The 19,510-nt window shown below is 44.3% G+C and overlaps 1 protein-coding gene across 1 annotated transcript; it reads left to right on the top strand.

Annotated features, from left to right (window-relative positions):
* Positions 1 to 143: 143 nt before the first annotated feature.
* Positions 144 to 9,206, top strand: LOC115395971 (GTPase IMAP family member 8-like). The gene is made up of 4 exons (XM_030101679.1): positions 144 to 475; positions 710 to 790; positions 1,362 to 2,099; positions 8,333 to 9,206. Exons 1-4 carry the CDS (start codon positions 469 to 471, stop codon positions 9,184 to 9,186), a joined length of 1,680 nt encoding a protein of 559 aa, XP_029957539.1. The 5' UTR covers positions 144 to 468; the 3' UTR covers positions 9,187 to 9,206.
* Positions 9,207 to 19,510: the final 10,304 nt, after the last annotated feature.

Raw genomic sequence — 19,510 nt, 5'->3', positions numbered from 1 at the left:
GATTACTCATTCTGCGCATGCGTTCCCCTCATGCCTAGTGACGTAATGACGTGCACATTAAACAGGAAGCAGGAGTTCCAAATGCAGTACTGGTTGAGAAAAACTTTTTAATAAAAACTAAAAAGCAAATCCTGTGAGAGACTTTCAGTGCATGTCACAGGTCTCGTCCATTCGAGAGGACGCCGTAAAATTGGCTCCAACCAGGGCCCTTGTAGGAGGATTAAACGTGGATCACAAACGTGTTTAATACGACTGTTTTCAATCAGATTGGAAAAAAACAGTCATGTAAACTTAGCCATTGACGTCCTCTAACATTTTTTTGAGACGTCAGCTGATCATTTATTGTCATACAGAAAAGCCAGATCTTTGATAGGACGTGTTTCAGGGAGGAGACTGACGAAGATTTTCACTGCTCAAACAAACAAAGCAGATACTCAGAAAGCAGCGACCTGCAGAGGAGGCACAAACATGAGCAGTAAGTACTTTTAAACCATTCAGTCTCTTTCAAATGGTGATTCAGCAAATTCTTTTTTTTCTATTATTTACAGATTAAGAGATCAGTTTATGCCATTTGTTACTATCAACACAATCAGTCAGGTTCAGATTCAGTTAGACGTCAATGAAGCTGCCGTCACAGACAGTTAATGCAGGAATGCCCTGTTTTAAAATCAAAATGTGGTGATAATGTTTCACCCCAATTTCTCTGCAGAAATTCGAGGTTCTTCACTGAAAGCAAAACTTCAGAGTCTTGCAAAGATATCAAAAAAACATTCGTCGGACAAGTCAGACGGTAAGAGACATTCCTATTTCTCTTACAGGAATAGAGTTTTATTTCCTGCAAACACTGCTCACGCACACACACACACACACGCACACGCACACATGCAGTAACTTGGAGAACACGGTGATTGTGTGAAAGTATCCGTGCATGTGTGATTGACAGAAAGCAGCTCAGCAATGTGGTGCTGCAACACAGGAAAATATTTAGAGTATTTACAGCCGATACTGTGGAGGATGTTTGGAAAGTACTGAGTACTGTTTGGAACTGAAAACAAATCAAAGATCACAGATCAGAACAAGATAATGTTTCACATACAGATTTTAAATCATTCAGACATTTTCATAATTTTGAAATAATCTCCTATGCCATGTTATTTCCATTTCATTTGATGTTATTTTGTTTCCTTGAAGATTTTCACTTCTGGTTTTGTGCCTTTGTGTGTTGATTTTGGCTCCTCATCCTAATGACAGTCAATTAGTTGGATGGCTGCTAAGTTTTCTGTTGAAAGTTGCTTGTTGCTGAAAGTTTGGCTGATTGTGTAGATTTCTGCTCTGTAACATTACCTGTGTATCTGTGTCAGGCTGTCTTGCAGGTGCAGATGAATCTCACCTCAGGATCGTGATGGTTGGGAAAACTGGAGTTGGAAAAAGTTCAACTGGAAACACCATCTTAGGAAAAAAAGTGTTTAAGTCGAAGATGTCGACGTGTTCACTGACGTACAAGTGTCAGAAAGAAACGGGAGAATTTGGCGGTCAGACTCTGGCAGTGGTCGACACTCCCGGCCTGTTCGACACCAAGAGGAGTGAGGACGACGTGAGGAAGGAGATCGGCAGGTGCATCTCGTTTGCTTCTCCCGGTCCTCATGTCTTCCTGGTGGTCATACAGCCCGGCAGATTCACCAAAGAAGAAAGAGAGACAGTGAGAATGCTGCAGAAGCTTTTTGGGGAGAAGTCAGCAGAGTACACAATGGCTCTATTCACCCATGGAGATGACCTTCAGGAGGAAAGCAGCAACATCCGGGATCTGATTGATGAAAACGAGGACCTGAGAGTCTTTGTTGGTCAGTGCGAAGGAGGACACCACGTCCTCAACAACCGAGAGAGGAATCCAGCTGAAGTGCAGGAGCTCCTGAAGAAGATCAACAGCATGGTGCAGAGAAACGGGGGCAGGTACTACACCAACGAGCTGTTCGAGGCGGCTGAGAGAGCCATCAAGGAGGAGATGGAGCGCCTCCTCCTAGAAAACCCCGATATGGAGCGTGATGAAGCCAGAAGAAAAGCCGAGGAGGAGAACCGCTTCAACTTTTATGTCCGGCGAGGTGCTATGATCGGCGCCGGAGTGTGCTTTGTGGCAGGTCCGGTGGCCAGTGGATTGGGAGCTGCTATAGGGGCCGCTATAGGGGCCATAACAGGGGCTGTCATCACAAACAAGTGCGCCACACAGTAATAGTCAGCTGGACATGTATCTCACTGCACGGTGACGGGAATCAGGTTTCATCTACTGTCCACAGACGAGCACTCAGTGGTCACGACTGGATCACTGAAGCTCCTGTGAATGTGTTCCTGTATTCTGTTCATTAATAAAAAGGATCTAAAGTCACAGGGTTTGTTTGTTCTCAGGTTTTTCTTCTTTTCCAGCTGGAAGCATCGCAGGTCAGGTGACTCAAAGCCCACAAAAATGTAGTTCAGGTCCTCCCCCAAAGAGGTGCCGGTAATCATAGTGGGTGGTGGTGACATTTTTCAAGTCTTGCCATGAAAAGTCGTCCTTGCCAGACAGATCGTTTCTCTCTCAGAGGTTTTGGATCAAATATACTAACTTGTTTTTGTTACGGTCAGTCAGAGGCTCAGACACACACAGCATGAGGAGGCGGATCTGGAGAGTTTAAATCAGTTTATTATGGAATCAGAAGGTGGTGAGTCCAGGAGGCTGGTTGGATGTGCTTAGTCCGGGGTTGTCTGAGGCGAGGTTCGGGGGCCATGTCCGGGACCAGAGCCTTGTGTCAGTCCGGGGCAGGCGGGCAGCTGGAGAGGCTGGAATCTGCTGGGCGCAGCGGCGAGCCGAGCGGGACTCCAAACTGTGGACAAGGAAAAAAAAAAAAGATTAAACATGAGTGGGTACAAAAGCTGGAGCGTGCAAGCGCACATCACACATAAAGGCAGATGTTTCGATCCAGCGCTGACTTCCAGCCAGGTCGTCACTTAAATAGTGACAGGAACAAAGCAGCTGAAAGCCATCCCGCTGATGAGCTGGTCCCCGCTTCCGTAAACAACCTCTCCAGCTCCACCCACCTGAAAAACAAAACAAGAACCCACACAGCGCCACTAAGAGGACGCGGCAGTGCGGGACGTGACAGTACCCCTCCTCCTACGTGTGCCTCCAGGCATACATGGCAATAGACCAGGGTGGCTGCGGTGAAACTACCGGATGAGATCTGGGTCTTCAATGCGTCCCTGGGGAACCCAGGAATGCTCCTCCGGCCCATAACCCTCCCAGTTCACAAGGTACTGGACACCCCGACCCTGGCGACGAACATTCACAAGCCGCCTCGCAGTATAAACTAGGCCTCCATCCAACATCCTGGGTGGAGGCGGGGGACAGACAGGGGGGCCAGGTCACTCTCAGCCACAGGTTTGACCTGAGAAACATGGAAGGTGGGGTGAGTGCGCATGGAGGAGGAGGGAAGTTTGAGACGGACCGCACAGGAATTGATGATCCTGTCCCACTTCAAAAGGTCCCACAAAGCGAGGAGCCAGCTTCTGGGACTCCACTTTGAGAGGGAGGTCCTTGGCCCTCAACCAGACCTTCTGCCCAGGAGAGTAGGAGGGCGCGGCAGTGCGCTTGCAGTTGGCCTTCTGCTCCATCATCCGGGAAGACCTGAGCAGAGCAGCCCGCGCCCTCTTCCAAACCCATTCACACCTCCTCATGGCAGCCTGAACAAAAGTCACAGCCAACTCCTGTTCCTGGGACGGGAATAAAGGACATTGGTACCCAAGAGAGCACTGGAAAAGGGACAAGCCAGAAGAAGAGCAGACCAATGAATTATGCGCATACTCCACCCAAGGAAGGTGAGTGCTCCAAGCCAAAGGATCCTCCGCAGTCACACACCTGAGCAAGGTCTCCATCTCCTGATTTAAACGTTCAGTCTGACCATTTGACTGGGGATGAAACCCAGAAGAAAGACTCGTCGTGGCCCTGAGAGCAGCACAAAATGCCCTCCAAACCTCTGAAGTGAACTGAGGTCCCCGGTCAGACACGATGTCCGCAGGAATGCCATGCATGCGGAACACCTCAGAGACGAGCAGGTCTGCCGTCTCCCTAGCCGAGGGGAGCTTATTGAGGGCGACAAAGTGGGCAGCCTTAGAGAACCTGTCCACTATAGAAAGGATTGTGGTCTTACCATTGGAGGGGGGCAGGCCCATGGCAAAATCCAGCGCAATATGAGACCACGACCGGCTGGGTACCGGTAAGGGCTGAAGAAGACCAGAACTGGGCCGATTGGAAGTCTTATTCCAAGTGCAGACAACACAGGCAGCCACAAACTCTCGTGTGTCCTTGTCCATGGAGGGCCACCAGAACCACTGTGGCAGCACCTCCAACGTTCGAGTAACTCCGGGGTGACAGAAAAGCTGAGACGAATGTCCCCACTGCAGGACCCGAGAGCGGACAGAACTGGGCAAAAACAATCGGTTAGCGGGTCCATTACCTGGACCAGGCTCCTGCAGTTGGGCCCGTTGTACCAGGGATTCCACCTCCCAAGAAAGCGATGCCACAGTGCAGGACTGGGGCAGGATGGGTTCAGGCTCAAAGATGGTGTCCTCAGTGGCGTACTGTCGGGACAAGGCGTCGGGTTTGGTGTTACGGGAACCCGGACGGTAAGTCAGAGTGAAGCTGAAGCGACCAAAAAACAATGTCCAGCGGGCCTGATGGGAGTTCAGCCGTTTCGCAGAGCGTACATACTCCAGATTCTTATGGTCCGTCCAAACAATGGACGGTTGCTCAGCCCCCTCCAACCAGTGTCTCCACTCCTCCAAAGCCAACTTGACCGCCAACAGCTCTCGATTCCCAGTGTCATGATTATGTTCCGCTGGAGAGAGACGGCGAGAGAAAAATGCACAGGGATGAAGCTTATCATCAGACTCAGATCACTGGGAGAGAACGGCTCCTACACCAGAGTCAGAGGCATGCACCTCCACAACAAACTGGAGGCTGGGATCAGGTTGGACAAGAATGGGAGTCGTAGTGAACTGGGCCTTGAGTTCCTGGAAGGCCTTGGTGGCCTCGGGAGTCCAAACTGTGAAGTGGAAGTGAGAGCTGTGAGGGGAGCAGCGACCTTACTTTAATCCCTGATGAATCGACGGTAAAAGTTCGCGAACCCCAGGAAACGTTGGAGCTGCTTCCGATCTCCCGGTTGGGGCTACTCCTGCACAGCTGCCAGCTTGGAGGGATCCATGCCAGTCTCTCCCTGTGAGATGATATAGCCTAGGAAAGAAACTCACACCGCCTTGACATACAGGTGATTCTTAAGGAGTTGTTCCAGGACCAGACAAATGTGTTGGGTATGTTCCTCAATGCTGCAAGAATAGATCAGGAAATCATCCAAGCAAACAAACACAAAGCGATCAATGAAATCCCTCAGAACATCGTTCATAAGATTCTGGAAGACTGCCGGGGCGTTAGTAAGTCCAAACGGCATAACCAGGTATTCAAAGGTTTTGTTCAGAAGCTGAAAATTACAGCTTGTCCAGACTTTTATCTCTTTAAGACGAACTTAGAGTTTGAGATCGGTATCATCTGGTTTAGAAGCTGCATTTCCATTGCATTTTTCAAAATTTTTCCAAAGTTCAATTGCGATTTGCAGTCATTTCCACTGAATAGTGTTTCGCAGATAAGCCGCAAATCTCGTCCTGCAAAACTTCAATTAGAAGAAGACGGAAATACAAAACAGTTTACATTTTCCTTGTAAAACTCCACGTTTTGCTGTTGTTTCTTTAATTATGTGTGAAAAACTTTACTTGAATGAACTGGCCACTACAGGGTTGCCAGATCTGACTCCGTTGTCAGCCTAACGCAATGTAAAAACTGGCCAACTCAATACTCAACTGTTATTTTCAAAATAATAATAAGAAAGTATAAAAAACACACCATAAGCACATAACTGCACCAAATAATTGAAGACAAAAGGCAGCAGGAACAGGCTCCCCACAAAAATCACCAACAGGACAAGTAAAGTACAACTTCTGAACCCCTTTTAAAAGACTCCACTGTATTTATTTAACATGCTTTTTGGCTGCTGGGGAGAGAAGCAGTCAGGTTGACTCCGCCCCCACGAACAGCCCACAGTTCTGACTGGACTAGTGTTGATCATGCGGTGTCATTTGCGGTGCCTCCAGTAGAGGGTGACAGTGTGCCAGTGCAGAGTGGTGCGCCTTCAAAAAATGTAGCTCTCTTCACAGTGTGTGGTGGGGTCGCTCCAGTGGGGACTGTTGGGTGTCCGGTTCGACTTGGTGGTTGCCTCCCATTTGGATTTTCTACCTTATGCTTATTTATTAATAAAGGTGCATGTATTATTAAATCAACAACGCTTGTGATTATTTTCTGAGGGTCTGACAGTTTGGCAGCAATTTCCTGCCAGGTTGCACAAACAACTACATTTATTACAAAAGCAAGCTCCCTGGGCCTTTGTCACTCCCATGACAACCACAAGGCAGTGGTGCTATTTTACCTGTAGCTGGGGGTTGCGACATGCAGATAGGGGGAGACAGGAAACAAACCCACATCCTCACGATTGTAAGACAAATGCTTTCCCCACTAATCCACAACCCGCGAATGGCAAGGTATGAAACACAAAGTCATAGGAAGAGCTTGACAACTTGACAATTTGGCCCTGGAATATTTTTTTGTCAAGACTAGCTCACTACAGTCCGCACACACTCCATCTCACCCTTATGCTGAACAATATCTCCTTGTATTAGGGAGCCTTGGATGAATATATGATAACTACACAGTGTGTTGCTTACTTCCTCTGAAGAAAGACGCTGGAGTAAGAATTTAAGAATGTTGACCAGAAATTTTCATTTGCCATGAATTAAAATTCACATCTGTGAGCATCTGCAGGGGGATGGTCAGTTCTTCCCCCCTCCCTCTGAATAAAGTCTCCCAGAGCACGTATTCGAGAGGAGGTACTGAACCGTGATCGGTCAGGCTTTGGCCATGTGTTTCCTGCCTTCTCCACCTCACTTCCTCCCAGTACCTACAAAAGGCAGGGATGGACACTCTCCTGCACCCAGGACCACCGAGCAACACAGCTAACAAAGGAAGGAGGCCTACATCTCCAGGCATAACCAGAGAGAAGAGACTGGCAGCCAGCGTCCAGTCTCCCCCATCAAGACTCACTGACACTCAACTGTCCATCTACCCCACCTCTACCCGTCTCTCCTCAAACTTGGCGTTGTCGGCAAGATCACAATTGGTAAACAGAAGCCTGGGAGAGGAAACCCACCTGGGGAAGCTCAGCCAGTGGAGGAAAAAAAGTTAATGAGGGCAAGGACATCACTGCTGGAGCCAAGAACCAAAGAAATGATTCAGGGAGGAGACTAGCACAGACTCAGGGAGGAGACAAACACAGATTCTCATTGTTCAAAAAAGCAGAATAGATGCACAGAAAGCAGCGACGTGCAGAAGAGGGACAAACATGAGCAGTAAGAACTTTTTATCCATTCAGTCTCTAGCTCTTTCTTTACTACTATCATTACTTATAAATTGAGAGATCGTGTGTAATCTTTCTGATCTACACAATCAGTCAGGTTCAGATTCAGTTAGATGCCAATGAAGCTGCTGTGACAGAGAGTTATTACAGGAATGTCCTGTTTTAAAATCAGAATGTGGTGATAGTGTTTCACTGTAATTTCTCTGCAGAATTTCGAGGTTCTTCACTGAAAGCAAAACTTCAGAGTCTTAAAAAGATATCCAAAAAAAAAAAAAAAAACTTTCGGGCAAGTTAGATGATAAAAGACCAACTTTTATTACAGGAATAGAATTCTTTTTCAAACACTCCCACACACATGCACTGCAGAACACGTGTGATTGTCTGTGTGAAAGTATCCATGCATGTGCCTGTGCATGTGTGAGTGACAGAAAGCAGCTCAGCAATGCGGTGCTGCAACACAGGGAGATATTTACAGTATTTACGATACTGTGGAGGATGTTTGGAAAGTTTTTATTGAACTGAAAACAAATCCAGGATCAAAGATCAGAAGAAGATAATGTTTCACATCAAGATTTTAAATCATTCAGACATTTTCATAATTTTGAAATAATCTCCTATGTCATGTCCTTTCCATTTCAGATGAAGTTATTTTGTTTCCATGAAGATTTTCATTTCTGGCTTCATACATTTGTGTGTTGATTTTGGCTCCTCATCCTAACGACAGTCAAACAGGTTGATGGCTGTTAGTTCTCTGTTGAAAGTTGCTTGTTGCTGGAAGTTTGGCTGATTGTGTAGATTTCTGCTCTGTAACATTACCTGTGTGTCTGTGTCAGGCCGTCTTGCAGGTGCAGATGAACCTCACCTCAGGATCGTGATGGTTGGGAAAACTGGAGTTGGAAAAAGTGCAACTGGAAACACCATCTTAGGAAAAAAAGTGTTTCGGTCGAAGATGTCGACGTGTTCGATGACGTACAGGTGTCAGAAAGAAACGGGAGAGTTCGGCGGTCAGACTCTGGCAGTGGTCGACACTCCTGGTCTGTTCGACACTGAGAGAAGTGAAGACGAGGTGAGGAGGGAGATCGGCAGGTGCATCTCGCTTGTTTCTCCCGGTCCTCATGTCTTCCTGGTGGTCATACAGCCCAGCAGATTCACCAAAGAAGAAAGAGACACGGTGAGAATCCTGCAGAACCTTTTTGGGGAGAAGGCAGCAGAGTACACGATGGCTCTGTTCACCCATGGAGATGACCTTCAGGAGGAAAGCACTAACATCCAGGATCTGATTGATGAAAACGAGAACCTGAGAGTCTTTGTTGGTCAGTGCGAAGGAGGACACCACATCCTCAACAACCGAGAGAGGAATCCAGCTGAAGTCCGTGAGCTCCTGAAGAAGATCAACAGCATGGTGCAGAGAAACGGGGGCAGGTACTACAACAATGAGCTGTTCGAGGTGGTGGAGAGGGTCATCAAGGCGGAGATGGAGCGCCTCCTCTTAGAAAACCCCAACATGGAGCGTGTTGTGGCCAGAAGACAAGCTGAGGCGGAAAACAGCTTCAACTATTACGTCCGGAGAGGCGCTATGATCGGCGCCGCCGTGGGCTTTGTGGGCGGTCCACTGGCCAGTGGATTGGGAGCTGCAGTGGGGGCCGCTATAGGGGCCATAACGGGGGCCATCAAAAGAAACCATTGCACCACACAGTAATAGTAAGCTGGACACGTGTAGCCCAGTTGAAACTGAGCTTCATACTATGAGTGTATTTTATAAATGTGTTTTAATTTATTTCCCTTAATATTATGGTGTTTATTTTTTTGTCCATTTATTGTCTGATACTTTGTGAAAAAAGGAAACAATTTAATTGATCCTGATGTCTATGAAACTTCATTTATTTCATTGGTTGTCATGTAGCAAAATTGAAATCCTATTGGTGGGGAGGAGCTAGTTCTCACCCCTTCTGGAAGCCCGCACAGTCGACCTGGTTGCACAGAGAGTAAAGATGCACAGCCAACTGGAAAAAAAAATTAATTGAAGGACAAATGACGAGCTGGAGAGGCATTTAGCCATCTATGAGCGTGCTTGGGAGCGAGAAGGTGACCAGAAAGTGATGTTAAAACTCTGAAATTCTTGGTGAGTGATATATTCAGCCCAGCTAATGAGCGCACGTGTCTGACCAAGCTAGTTGCTGCGCCCTGCTAATGGCATGCTTGCAGTGTGTGTGTGTGTGTGTGTGCGTGTGTGTGTGTGTGTTTATTTGTCCTGTCGTTTTAGTGCATCTGCTGGAACTACAATGACTGCTTGGATGCAATTGCTAGATAGATTTAGTTACTTTTAAAAGGCATTTCATTGTGGTTTGATTATATTTGGGATCTATGATGTAAGCTGTAGCTTCATTAACTTGTGTTGTGAAAAATAATCAGTCAAATTGTCAAGAGTGTTGATTTGAATTACCTGGTATGAGTGTTTTAAACAATATTGCCAATTTTTTTGTCAATATGGGTTTAGAATGTTTTTATGTTCAAAAAACTTGCATTAAAGGTGTAATGTAGGATTTTCTCAAAAAGACGAGGCCTAACGTCTCTTTCTCGCTTTTTGAAAAACGCACATGCGCCACACCATCCCACCTGCTCTCCTGCTTCTACCGAGGAAACGCCTATCAATGGCAGAAGCGTGCGAGCGCGACCCATCTTCTCCGGGCGTGCACGGCTCTGTTTACAGTTTCTGCGATCGGCCTCGCTCATAAAGCTTATTTTCCGAAACAGTTACAGTTTCATTATGTCACACTCGCCATCGGTAAGTACGAGCTGAAACCAAAGCTCACCGGCTACATAAACACTCTGAATGCGCATGCACACTAAGTAGAACCTTATTGGTAGCGAGCGCGTACAACGGCATTACGAAAGCAGCTCATCAGAATGATTGACAAACAGACCCTCCAGTTATTTTGACGATTCACCCAGAACTCAAAGCAAATAGAAAATCCTATATTACACCTTTAACTATAAAAAGTGAATTTGTTAAAGAGGTTGTTTTAGAAAAATATTTTAGTTCATGAGTTGGAATACAAAGAATGGATTTAATGGTTAACATTTATAATCATAATTCATGGTTTAAAATAAATTGAACATATCACCATTTCGTAGGTTAAAAATATTCCATTTGAGTTGATCTACTGATTCAAAGTGACAAGTAAGTCCTGAAATGAGTGAATAGAAAAGTTTCTTACTGTGTTTTTAACTTATGGCCATACATGATTTGTGATATCCTGTGTACAATAAAGTCTTTGTTGTCAGGCAGGCTGGGTTTTTTTGTTCCCTTGGTTGATCACCATTGATACATTGAACCCCTGGATTGATTATTAATTCCTCCTGATATCCCCGGTGGAGGAAGCACTCATTTCTTCACCTTGATCACTGCCGTGGCGGTAGGACCCTCGAACCTGTGACTTTTGAACCCCGACCCAGACTCGACTTTGACTAACACTGTTGACCAACGAAACCACTACCACCGAACTGGATGCAAAGACAATTGACGACACGACCCCAAGGAACTTAACTGAACTTTATTTAACTTTGTTGAACTTGATCTAAGGATCCCTTTCCTGTCAAGGAAGAAAGATTTAAGTTCCAAGGAAGTATTGAACTTCAGCACATTTGTGCAGATTTTCCCACCTTTGTGGTGATTTTTCATTGTAAATTTGTTTTTCCCATTAGAGTTTCCAGTTGCTAAGTTTCCTTTCGTTTTATTGTGTGATGGTTCTTTAATACAGTTCTTGTGTGACAACTTCATCTCCGACTCCAGCTTTCATTGGTCACTCATGGATTCTCCCTTGTCACCTACCTCTTTGGAACCTGAAACATTGGCCCACTAGTCCGTTGGTCTCATTTGTACCTGACTAGCGGGTTACATATGTCTCACTGCACAATGACGGGAATCAGGTTTAACTGCTGTCCAGACATCCAGATGACCGCAGACGAGCACTCAGTGATGACGACTAGATCACTAAAGCTCCTGTGAATGTGTTTCTGCATTCTGTTTATTAATAAAAATGATTTAAAGTCAAAGATTTCCGTGTTGCTGATGGAAAACACTCTCACGCCGTCAAGGCAGAGCCATTATCGTTCTCGACAAAAAAAACATCAAAGCAAAGTTTAAACAAGATGAAATAAAATAGAATCTATCTGTATGCCTCTTTAAAGGGGTAGGACTCAAAAAGAGCATTCAGGTGTCTCCTCTTTTCCAGCTGGAAGCATCACACCTCAGGTGACCCAAAGCCCACAAAAATGTTGTTCAGGTCCTCCCCCAAAGAGGTGCTGGTAATCATTGTGGTTGTTAGTGACATTTTCAAAGTCTTGCCATGAAGCGTCGTCCCTGCCAGACAGATCTTTTCTCTCTCAGAGGTTTTGGATCAAACATATTTGTTCTGTACAGAAGCTGAAAATTACAGCTCATCCAGACTTTTATCTCTTTAAGACGATCTTAGAATTTGATATCAGTATCATCTGGTTTCAGAAGCTGCATTTTCATTGCACCTTTCCAAATGTTGCCAAAGTTCATTTGCGATTTGCAGTTACTTCCACTGAATGGTAGGGTTGCCAACTCCCAGAGATTGAAATAAGGAACACCTCTCGTGGGCAGCTGAAAAAAAACTGGGTTTTTGGGCGGTCAAAAACACATATATAACAGCATTTTTCCACAGTTATACCTATTACAGACTATAAAAAACACATTAGGCTACTGCATTACACCTACAGTAGCAAGATCGCAATAACTCATGATCAGTTTGTATTTGAGGCCTGCAGTGAGACAGTTATCATTCAAGTATCATCATCATGGGCAGCAGCTCTCAGCCACTGCACCGGACGGTAGAGCAGCTCAGCAGCTCCTTCAGAGGAGACTGAGACGCCCTCAGTGCAGGAACGAGTAATATCACAGGTCTCTCATCCCCACCGCTGTCAGACTGTACAATTCTACATTGTAGAATATGTGCAATAATTCTGGACATTATAATATCCTGCACCCCCCTTGAGAAATTCAGCGACACTTTATCATCCATTCACTCTGCTGTATCCATTCACTCTGCTAAAACATATTGTACATATTATATCTGATACTGTATTATATATTGCATAATATATTGCATATTGTATTGTATATATTGTATATATTATATATTTCCTGTTATATTTTTAAGACTCAGGTTGTACATACAGTTAGATCTTCATTGTCTTTAGCTTCTTCATCAATCCTACTATGATTGCACTATACTTGTAATTATTGCACCATTCATTACTTTTGCACCCTGCTGTGGGTTCTATGAGCCTATACACCTGTAAATTTATCCCTGGTGAGATTATAAAGTCTTCTATTCTTATTCTATTCTATATTTATTGCTAAATGTGCAAAATAACATCAAACAGCTGCTGTCTCTTCTGGATTTTTACATGTTCTTTTTTTTTTATTTTCAACTAAAAAAGTGTAAAATCAAAACTGAAAAACCTTCTGAACAGAAAAACCAACAAGGTTCCGTTTCTAAACTGAAAACACACCACAGTCTGCAGCAGCAGACACAAATCAATGATATATCCGATATGGAAACGGCACAAACTTACGTGTCTCTGGAAGCCATGCTGCGCTGCTTCAATGTTTTCATTTACTTCTTCCATGCGCTGTGTGACCAAACTGACTATTGGCCAATGAACTGCTGAAGCCTACTCGGAACGGTCTTTTTTTGACCAATGAGATAAGAGTGATTCTGTGTTGTCAAGCCATGTTTGTCAGCTCATTGGTCACAGAACGTCAGAGAGCCGGTGAACAATTTACCGTAAGTTTTCAAAAACAAGCGCAAGTTCCATTGCTCACGTTTTGACTCTCACAAAAAGACGGAACAAAGTGCGTTCCTTTTCAGCTCAATACGGAACGCACACTTTTACATCCAAATACGGAACGATTCCGTTTTTCAAGGAACGGTTGGCAACTCTACTGAATGGTGTTTCGCGCATAAGCCGTAAATCTCGTCCTGCAAGACTCCAATTAGAGAAGACGAGACTCAAAACAGTTTACATTGTCTTTGTAAAACTCCACATTTTGTTGTTTCTCTTTAATTATGTGTACAAAAAATTTTCCATCTCTCAATACCGCGCCATCTCTACTTGAATGAACTGGTCACTACAGGGTTGCCAGATCTGACTCGGTTTCCAGCCTAATGCAATGTAAAAACTGGCCAACTCAATACTCAACTCTTATTTTCATAATTGAAAAGAAAAAACAAACACACAACTGCACCAAATAATTGAAGACAAACAGCAGCAGGAACAGGCTCCCAACAAACCTCACCAACAGGGCAAGTAAAGTACAACTTCAGAAACCCTTTGTAATGACTCCACTGTATTTATTTAACGTGCTTTGTGGATGCTGGGGAGAGAAGCAGTCAGGTTGACTCCACCCCCACGAACAGCCCGCAGTTCAGACTGGACTTATGGTGATTATGCAGTGTCATTTGCAGTGCCTCCAGTAGAGGGCGACAGTGTGCCAGTGCAGAGTGGTGCGCCTTCAATAAATTTAGCTTTTTTCGTGTGGTGGTGGTTGTTCCAGTGGGGACTGTTGGGGTTCGGCTTGGTGGTTGCCTCCCACTGTTATCCACTTTTATTTGCATTTTCTACCTTATGCTTATTTATTAATAAAGGTGCATGTATTATTAAATCAACAATGCTTGTGATTATTTTCTGAGGGTCTGACAGATTGGCAGCACTAACCTGCCAGGTTGCACAAACAACTACATTTGTTACAATAGCAATCAGACAACAGCCGACACAGATTGCCTTCTAGCAGGGAATGAGAGCTGGGATTAGATCATCATGAGACAGGGTAGATTTACCCTACTGATGATGTGTTGTTGCAACAGAAATCCTGGATCACTGCAACTGCAAAAACTTTATCTAACGCTGACATGAAACACAAACAATCGAACATCTAAATCCAGCTTACTGTAATTAAATGATTTTTAATTGGTTCTTGGGCCTTCTCCGGCCGGGGCTTTCCTCTGCCCCATTTCTGAACTGGAGTGTGAGCGTCTGCCTGGGGGGGCGGCTTGGATCCGGGCTCTTTGATGACCGCCGGTTGTCTGGGCTCTGAGGGTCTCTCTGGCCTGCTTCTGGCCTTCTCAGGGGTCAGAGGTCATATATGCATGATCACTATCACTATCACCATCACTATCACCATCATATTTGCATGATCGTGCTGATCTTTAATCACTCTTCACATACTGGGTTACCTTGTCTTCTTCAATCAATCAATCAATCAATCAATTTATTTTGTATAGCCCAGTATCACAACAACAGTTGCTCAGAGGGCTTCAAGATGTTACATTGTCGGTAAAAGTAAAACAGTGATAAGCATAATGGTAATATGTCAATATTACAGTAACGAGACAGAACGAAGCAACACCCCGCCTTCACCCTCACATCCGGCAAGAAAAAACTCCAAAAACCCAGTGGGAAAAGAAGAAATCTTGGGGAGAACCACAGTATGGAGGGATCCCTCTCCCAGGGACGGACAGCTTTGGCAAACAGCTAGCATGAGACAATAAGAAGTAAAGCCTAGGACTATGTTGAGGACAGTCCGTTGGACGGTCCCGCACAAGAACCACGGATCCCAGCAGTAGAAACCGAAGCCAGTCCACGGGCAGGACCGACAGGGGTGTCCTCCCGGTCCCGGACGGAGCTTGTTCATAGGCCTTCGTAATAGTGGAGTCAGCAACTGAAACTGGAGAAGACTCCCCTCGAAGGGGGAGACAACAGGTGAAAAGCAATGAACGGACTAAAGGGAATACATTCACACATTAGAGAGGGACAGGGCTCAGTGCACCGTACTTCCCACAGCATTCTAGCTCCTGGGGCAGCTTTGTGGATACTTAACTGTTTAAACTAGTATTTAGTTAGTATAGTTTAGTTTAGTTTAATTAGTTTAGTGTAATTTGGTTTGGTTGGTTTAGTTTAATTTAATTTAATTTAGTTTAGTTTAGTTTAGTTTAGTTTTGTTTAGTTTAGTTTGGTTACTGTAGTTTGGTTTGGTTTACTTTAGTTTGGTTTGGTTTGTTTTAGTTTAGTTTAGTTTAGTTTAGTTTAGTTTAGTTTAGTTTAGTTTGGTTTACTGTAGTTTGGTTTGGTTTGTTTTAGTTTAGTTTAGTTTAGTTTGGTTTACTTTAGTTTGGTTTGGTTTGTTTTAGTTTAGTTTAGTTTAGTTTAGTTTAGTTTAGAATCCCTAGCTGACCTGATCATAGGCTGCATCGAAGAGAACGTCTTGAGCCTAACCTTAAATGTGGAGACTGTGTCTGCCTCTTTGACACCACTTGGAAGCTGGTTCCATAAAAATGGTGCCTGATAGCTAAAGGCTCTTCCACCTAGTGTCCATTTAGAGACTCTAGGAGTCACCAGTAACCCTGCATTTTGAGAGCGAAGTGCTCTGATTGGTTGATAAGGCGTTAAAGCATCTTGGAGATAGGTTGGAGCCATCCCATTTAGGATTTTGTAAGTGAGGAGAAGGATTTTAAATCTAACTCTAAACTCGACTGGAAGCCAGTGAAGAGATTTTAGAACGGGAGTAATGTGTTCACGTCTTCTAGTTCCAGTTAATAATCTGGCGGCTGCATTTTGAACCAACTGAAAGTTTTTTAATACACTTTTGGGCAGGCTGCGAGAAGGGAGTTGCAGTAGTCCAATCTCGCAGAAACAAATGCATGGATGAGTTTTTCTGCATCGCTTCTAGGTAGAATGTTTCTTATTTTAGCTATGTTGCGCAAGTGGAAATATGCTGTTTTACAAGCCAGGTTGATGTGTGCTTTAAATGAGATATCCTGATCAAATAAGACCCCGAGGTTCCTCACAGTAGAGGAGGAGGATACACTGACGTTATCTAAGGTAATAATCTGTTTGGGATAGACACTCTCTCAGTTTATGGGGGCCTAGTATAATGACCTCTGTTTTGCCAGGATTCAGACGGAGATAGTTCGTAGTCATCCAGGTTTAATTTCTCTGATACAGTCACTGAGTCTGTCTATTTGATTAGTTTGATCAGGTTTCATAGATAAATACAGTTGTGTGTCATCTGCATAGCAATGAAAATTGATATCGTGACTTCTAATTATGTTCCCTAAAGGAAGCATATATAACAGAAATAAAATTGGCCCGAGCACGGACCCTTGAGGAACCCCATAACTGACCTGGGAGCACGGTGAGGACTGTTGATTAACGTGAACAAATTGGTACCTATTAGATAAATAGGATTTGAACCAGCAGAGGGGCTTTTCCTCTGATGCCACCTCACATTCTAACCTCTGCAGGAGAATATTGTGGTCGATTGTATCAAAAGCTGCACTGAGGTCTAGGAGAACCAGGATTGAGACTAGACCTGCGTCAGCCGCCAATAGCAAGTCATTAGTGACTTTAACTAACGCAGTCTCAGTGCTGTGATAAGCTCTATATCCTGACTGAAATTTCTCAAATAAACTATTGTCCTGTAGGTGGCGGTAAAGCTGTTTAACCACAACTTTTTCCAGGACTTTTGAAATAAAAGGCAGATTTGATATCGGTCTGTAGTTAGCTAGAATATCAGGATCGAGATTAGGTTTTTTCAGCAGTGGTTTGATTACTGCGAATTTAAATGACTGTGGCACATAGCCATTTTCTAGAGAGGTATTTATTATAGTTATGATCGTATTTAAGATAACTGGAAGGATATCTTTGAAAAGCTTAGTTGAATTGGATCTAGGAGACAGGTTGAGGTTTTAGAAGACATTACAATTGAAGTAATCTCAGCCCCATTTACTATGAGAAACTATCTAGTATTTCAGGTATTTCAGGTGGAGGCAGTGGCTGGATTCCCTGAGCTTGATCTGAGGAAAGCGCTTCACTGATTTTACCTCTAATGGTTATGATTTTATCATTAAAGAATTTAAGAAAGTCATGGCAGTTTAAAGATTCTGGGATTACTGGTTCCACTACAGTATGACTGGTTGTCAGTCTGGCTACAGTGTTGAATAGAAACCGAGGGTTATTTTGTTTATTTCTATTAAACGAGAGTAATATAATGTCTTGGCTTTAAAGAGAATTGTGTATAGCTTAGCAAGCTACATTTCCAGGCCTTCAGAGATTGTTCTGATTTAGATTTACGCCACAGTCTTTCTAATTGCCGAGTTTTTTTGTTTGAGAACACGGGTTTCATAATTAACCATGGAGCAACGCGCCTGGGTCGATTGGTTTTCAGCTGCAACGGGGCCACTACGTCAAGGGCAGATTTAGTGAGTGCATAGCACTGTCAACAAACTGATCACTATTATCACCACTGGTCAATAAGCTCATTTCTGTGAGTTCACAAGATAATGCAGCAAATGCAGGCTGGATCAATTCTTTGTACCGAGCCACAGATTTTTCAGATAATGTCCGTATCAGCTGAATTTTATCTTTTGAGCACAGTAGTCTTCAATCAAAACCTGAAAAGTAATTAAAAAATGGTCTGAGAGAATAGGGTTCTGAGGGAGAACATTTAGGTCACTGACTTCTATCCCATATGTTAAGACCAGATCCAGGGTGTGCTTGTGACTATGAGTGGATTCATCAACATTTTGAGTGAAACCGATACTATCTAATACTGCAATAAACGCATTACTCAAACTATCACCAGAATCATCCACATGGATGTTAAAGTCACCTATTATAAGGATCTTGTTATGAGTCAATACTATATTGCTTAAAAACTCTGAGAACTCAGTTAAAAAGTCAGAGTAAGGACCAGGAGGTCGATACACAATAATTAATAGCACAGCTTTTGATTCTTCCAATTTGGACAAGTAAGCGTTAGTATTAAGCTTTCAAAAGAGTTGAATTTAACATTAGTTTTGGGTTTAAGAAGAAGACTGGAGTGGGAAATCACTGCCACACCTCCACCTCGACCTGTTGATCTAGCTGTTTGGAAATTAACATAGGTTGGAGGGGTACATTCATTGAGCCTCACCATAATCATCTTGCTGGAGCCAAGTTTCTGTTAGAGCAAGGAGATCATGTTATTGTCACCGATAAGGTCATTAACTAACAGAAGATTTAGTGGAAATTGCTCTAATGTTAGTAGACCACATTTTATGTATTTCCTACTGGAAAAGTTATTCTGTCTTGTACAGATGTTAAGCTTTTTACCCATTGACTTTTTTTTAATGCTTTGAGCACTTTGGACAGACTCAGTCTCTGTTAGCCTAGGTAAACCTCCATGCTTGACTTGTAAAAATCCGGGAGCAGGATTAGTGACGGGATCAACAAGATCAACAGAGGAGTGTTCTACATGACTGCTCTGCGCCCGGGGCTCATAGCTGGATTGTCAATTTAGAGTTCGAAGCCGATCAGCCATATTGTGAGCTAAAAGGGCTGCACCATCCAAAGTTGGGTGGATGCCGTCCCTGCGGATGAGCCCAGGCTTTCCCCAGAAGGTGCACCAGTTGTTTAGAAAAATAACTCCGTTTTCCTCACTCCATCTAGACAACCAGCGATTGAATGATGAAAGTCGGCTATACATTTCATCATTGACCAAATTGGGCAGGGGACCAGAGAATATTACGGCATCAGACATCGACTTAGCCAATTCACACACCGAGGCTACTTGTAATTTGAGCACCTCTGATTGTCTCCGCCGGGCATCATTACCGCCTGCGTGAATCACGACTCGACGGAATCTCCTACCTTCCTGTTTTAAAAAGCCTAAGGTTCCCCTCGATGTCCCCCACTCTGGCCCCCGGGTAACACCTAACCTTCACCGCTGGCAGCTTCACGTCTCTAACTATAGAGCTGCCAATCACCAGCGTGTCCAGTTCAGCCGGCGTGTCGTCGCTGAGGGGAGAGAACCTATTGCAGACGTGAAGCGGTTCTTGGAGTGCTACGTGGCGGTGCTTAGCACTAGCCTTCCTCCGGACTGTCACAAACCGGTCCTGGTCTTGTCCCGGCTGCTCGGGACACGCTGCGGGGCTAGGCTTGCTAACACTCCTCTC

The sequence above is a fragment of the Salarias fasciatus genome, chromosome 10, assembly GCF_902148845.1.
Source record: "Salarias fasciatus chromosome 10, fSalaFa1.1, whole genome shotgun sequence".
Classification (NCBI taxonomy): Eukaryota; Metazoa; Chordata; class Actinopteri; order Blenniiformes; family Blenniidae; genus Salarias; species Salarias fasciatus.
The sequence above is the reverse complement of the archived record's forward strand: the minus strand, read 5'-3'. Positions and strand labels throughout refer to the sequence as shown.

Bases quoted from the DNA above. Each gene is read 5' to 3' on its own strand.
- LOC115395971 (XM_030101679.1), top strand. The intron at 791-1,361 runs GTAAGAGACATT...TATCTGTGTCAG, and splicing joins TTCGTCGGACAAGTCAGACG to GCTGTCTTGCAGGTGCAGAT. The intron at 2,100-8,332 runs GTGCTATGATCG...GCCGTCTTGCAG, and splicing joins CAACTTTTATGTCCGGCGAG to GTGCAGATGAACCTCACCTC.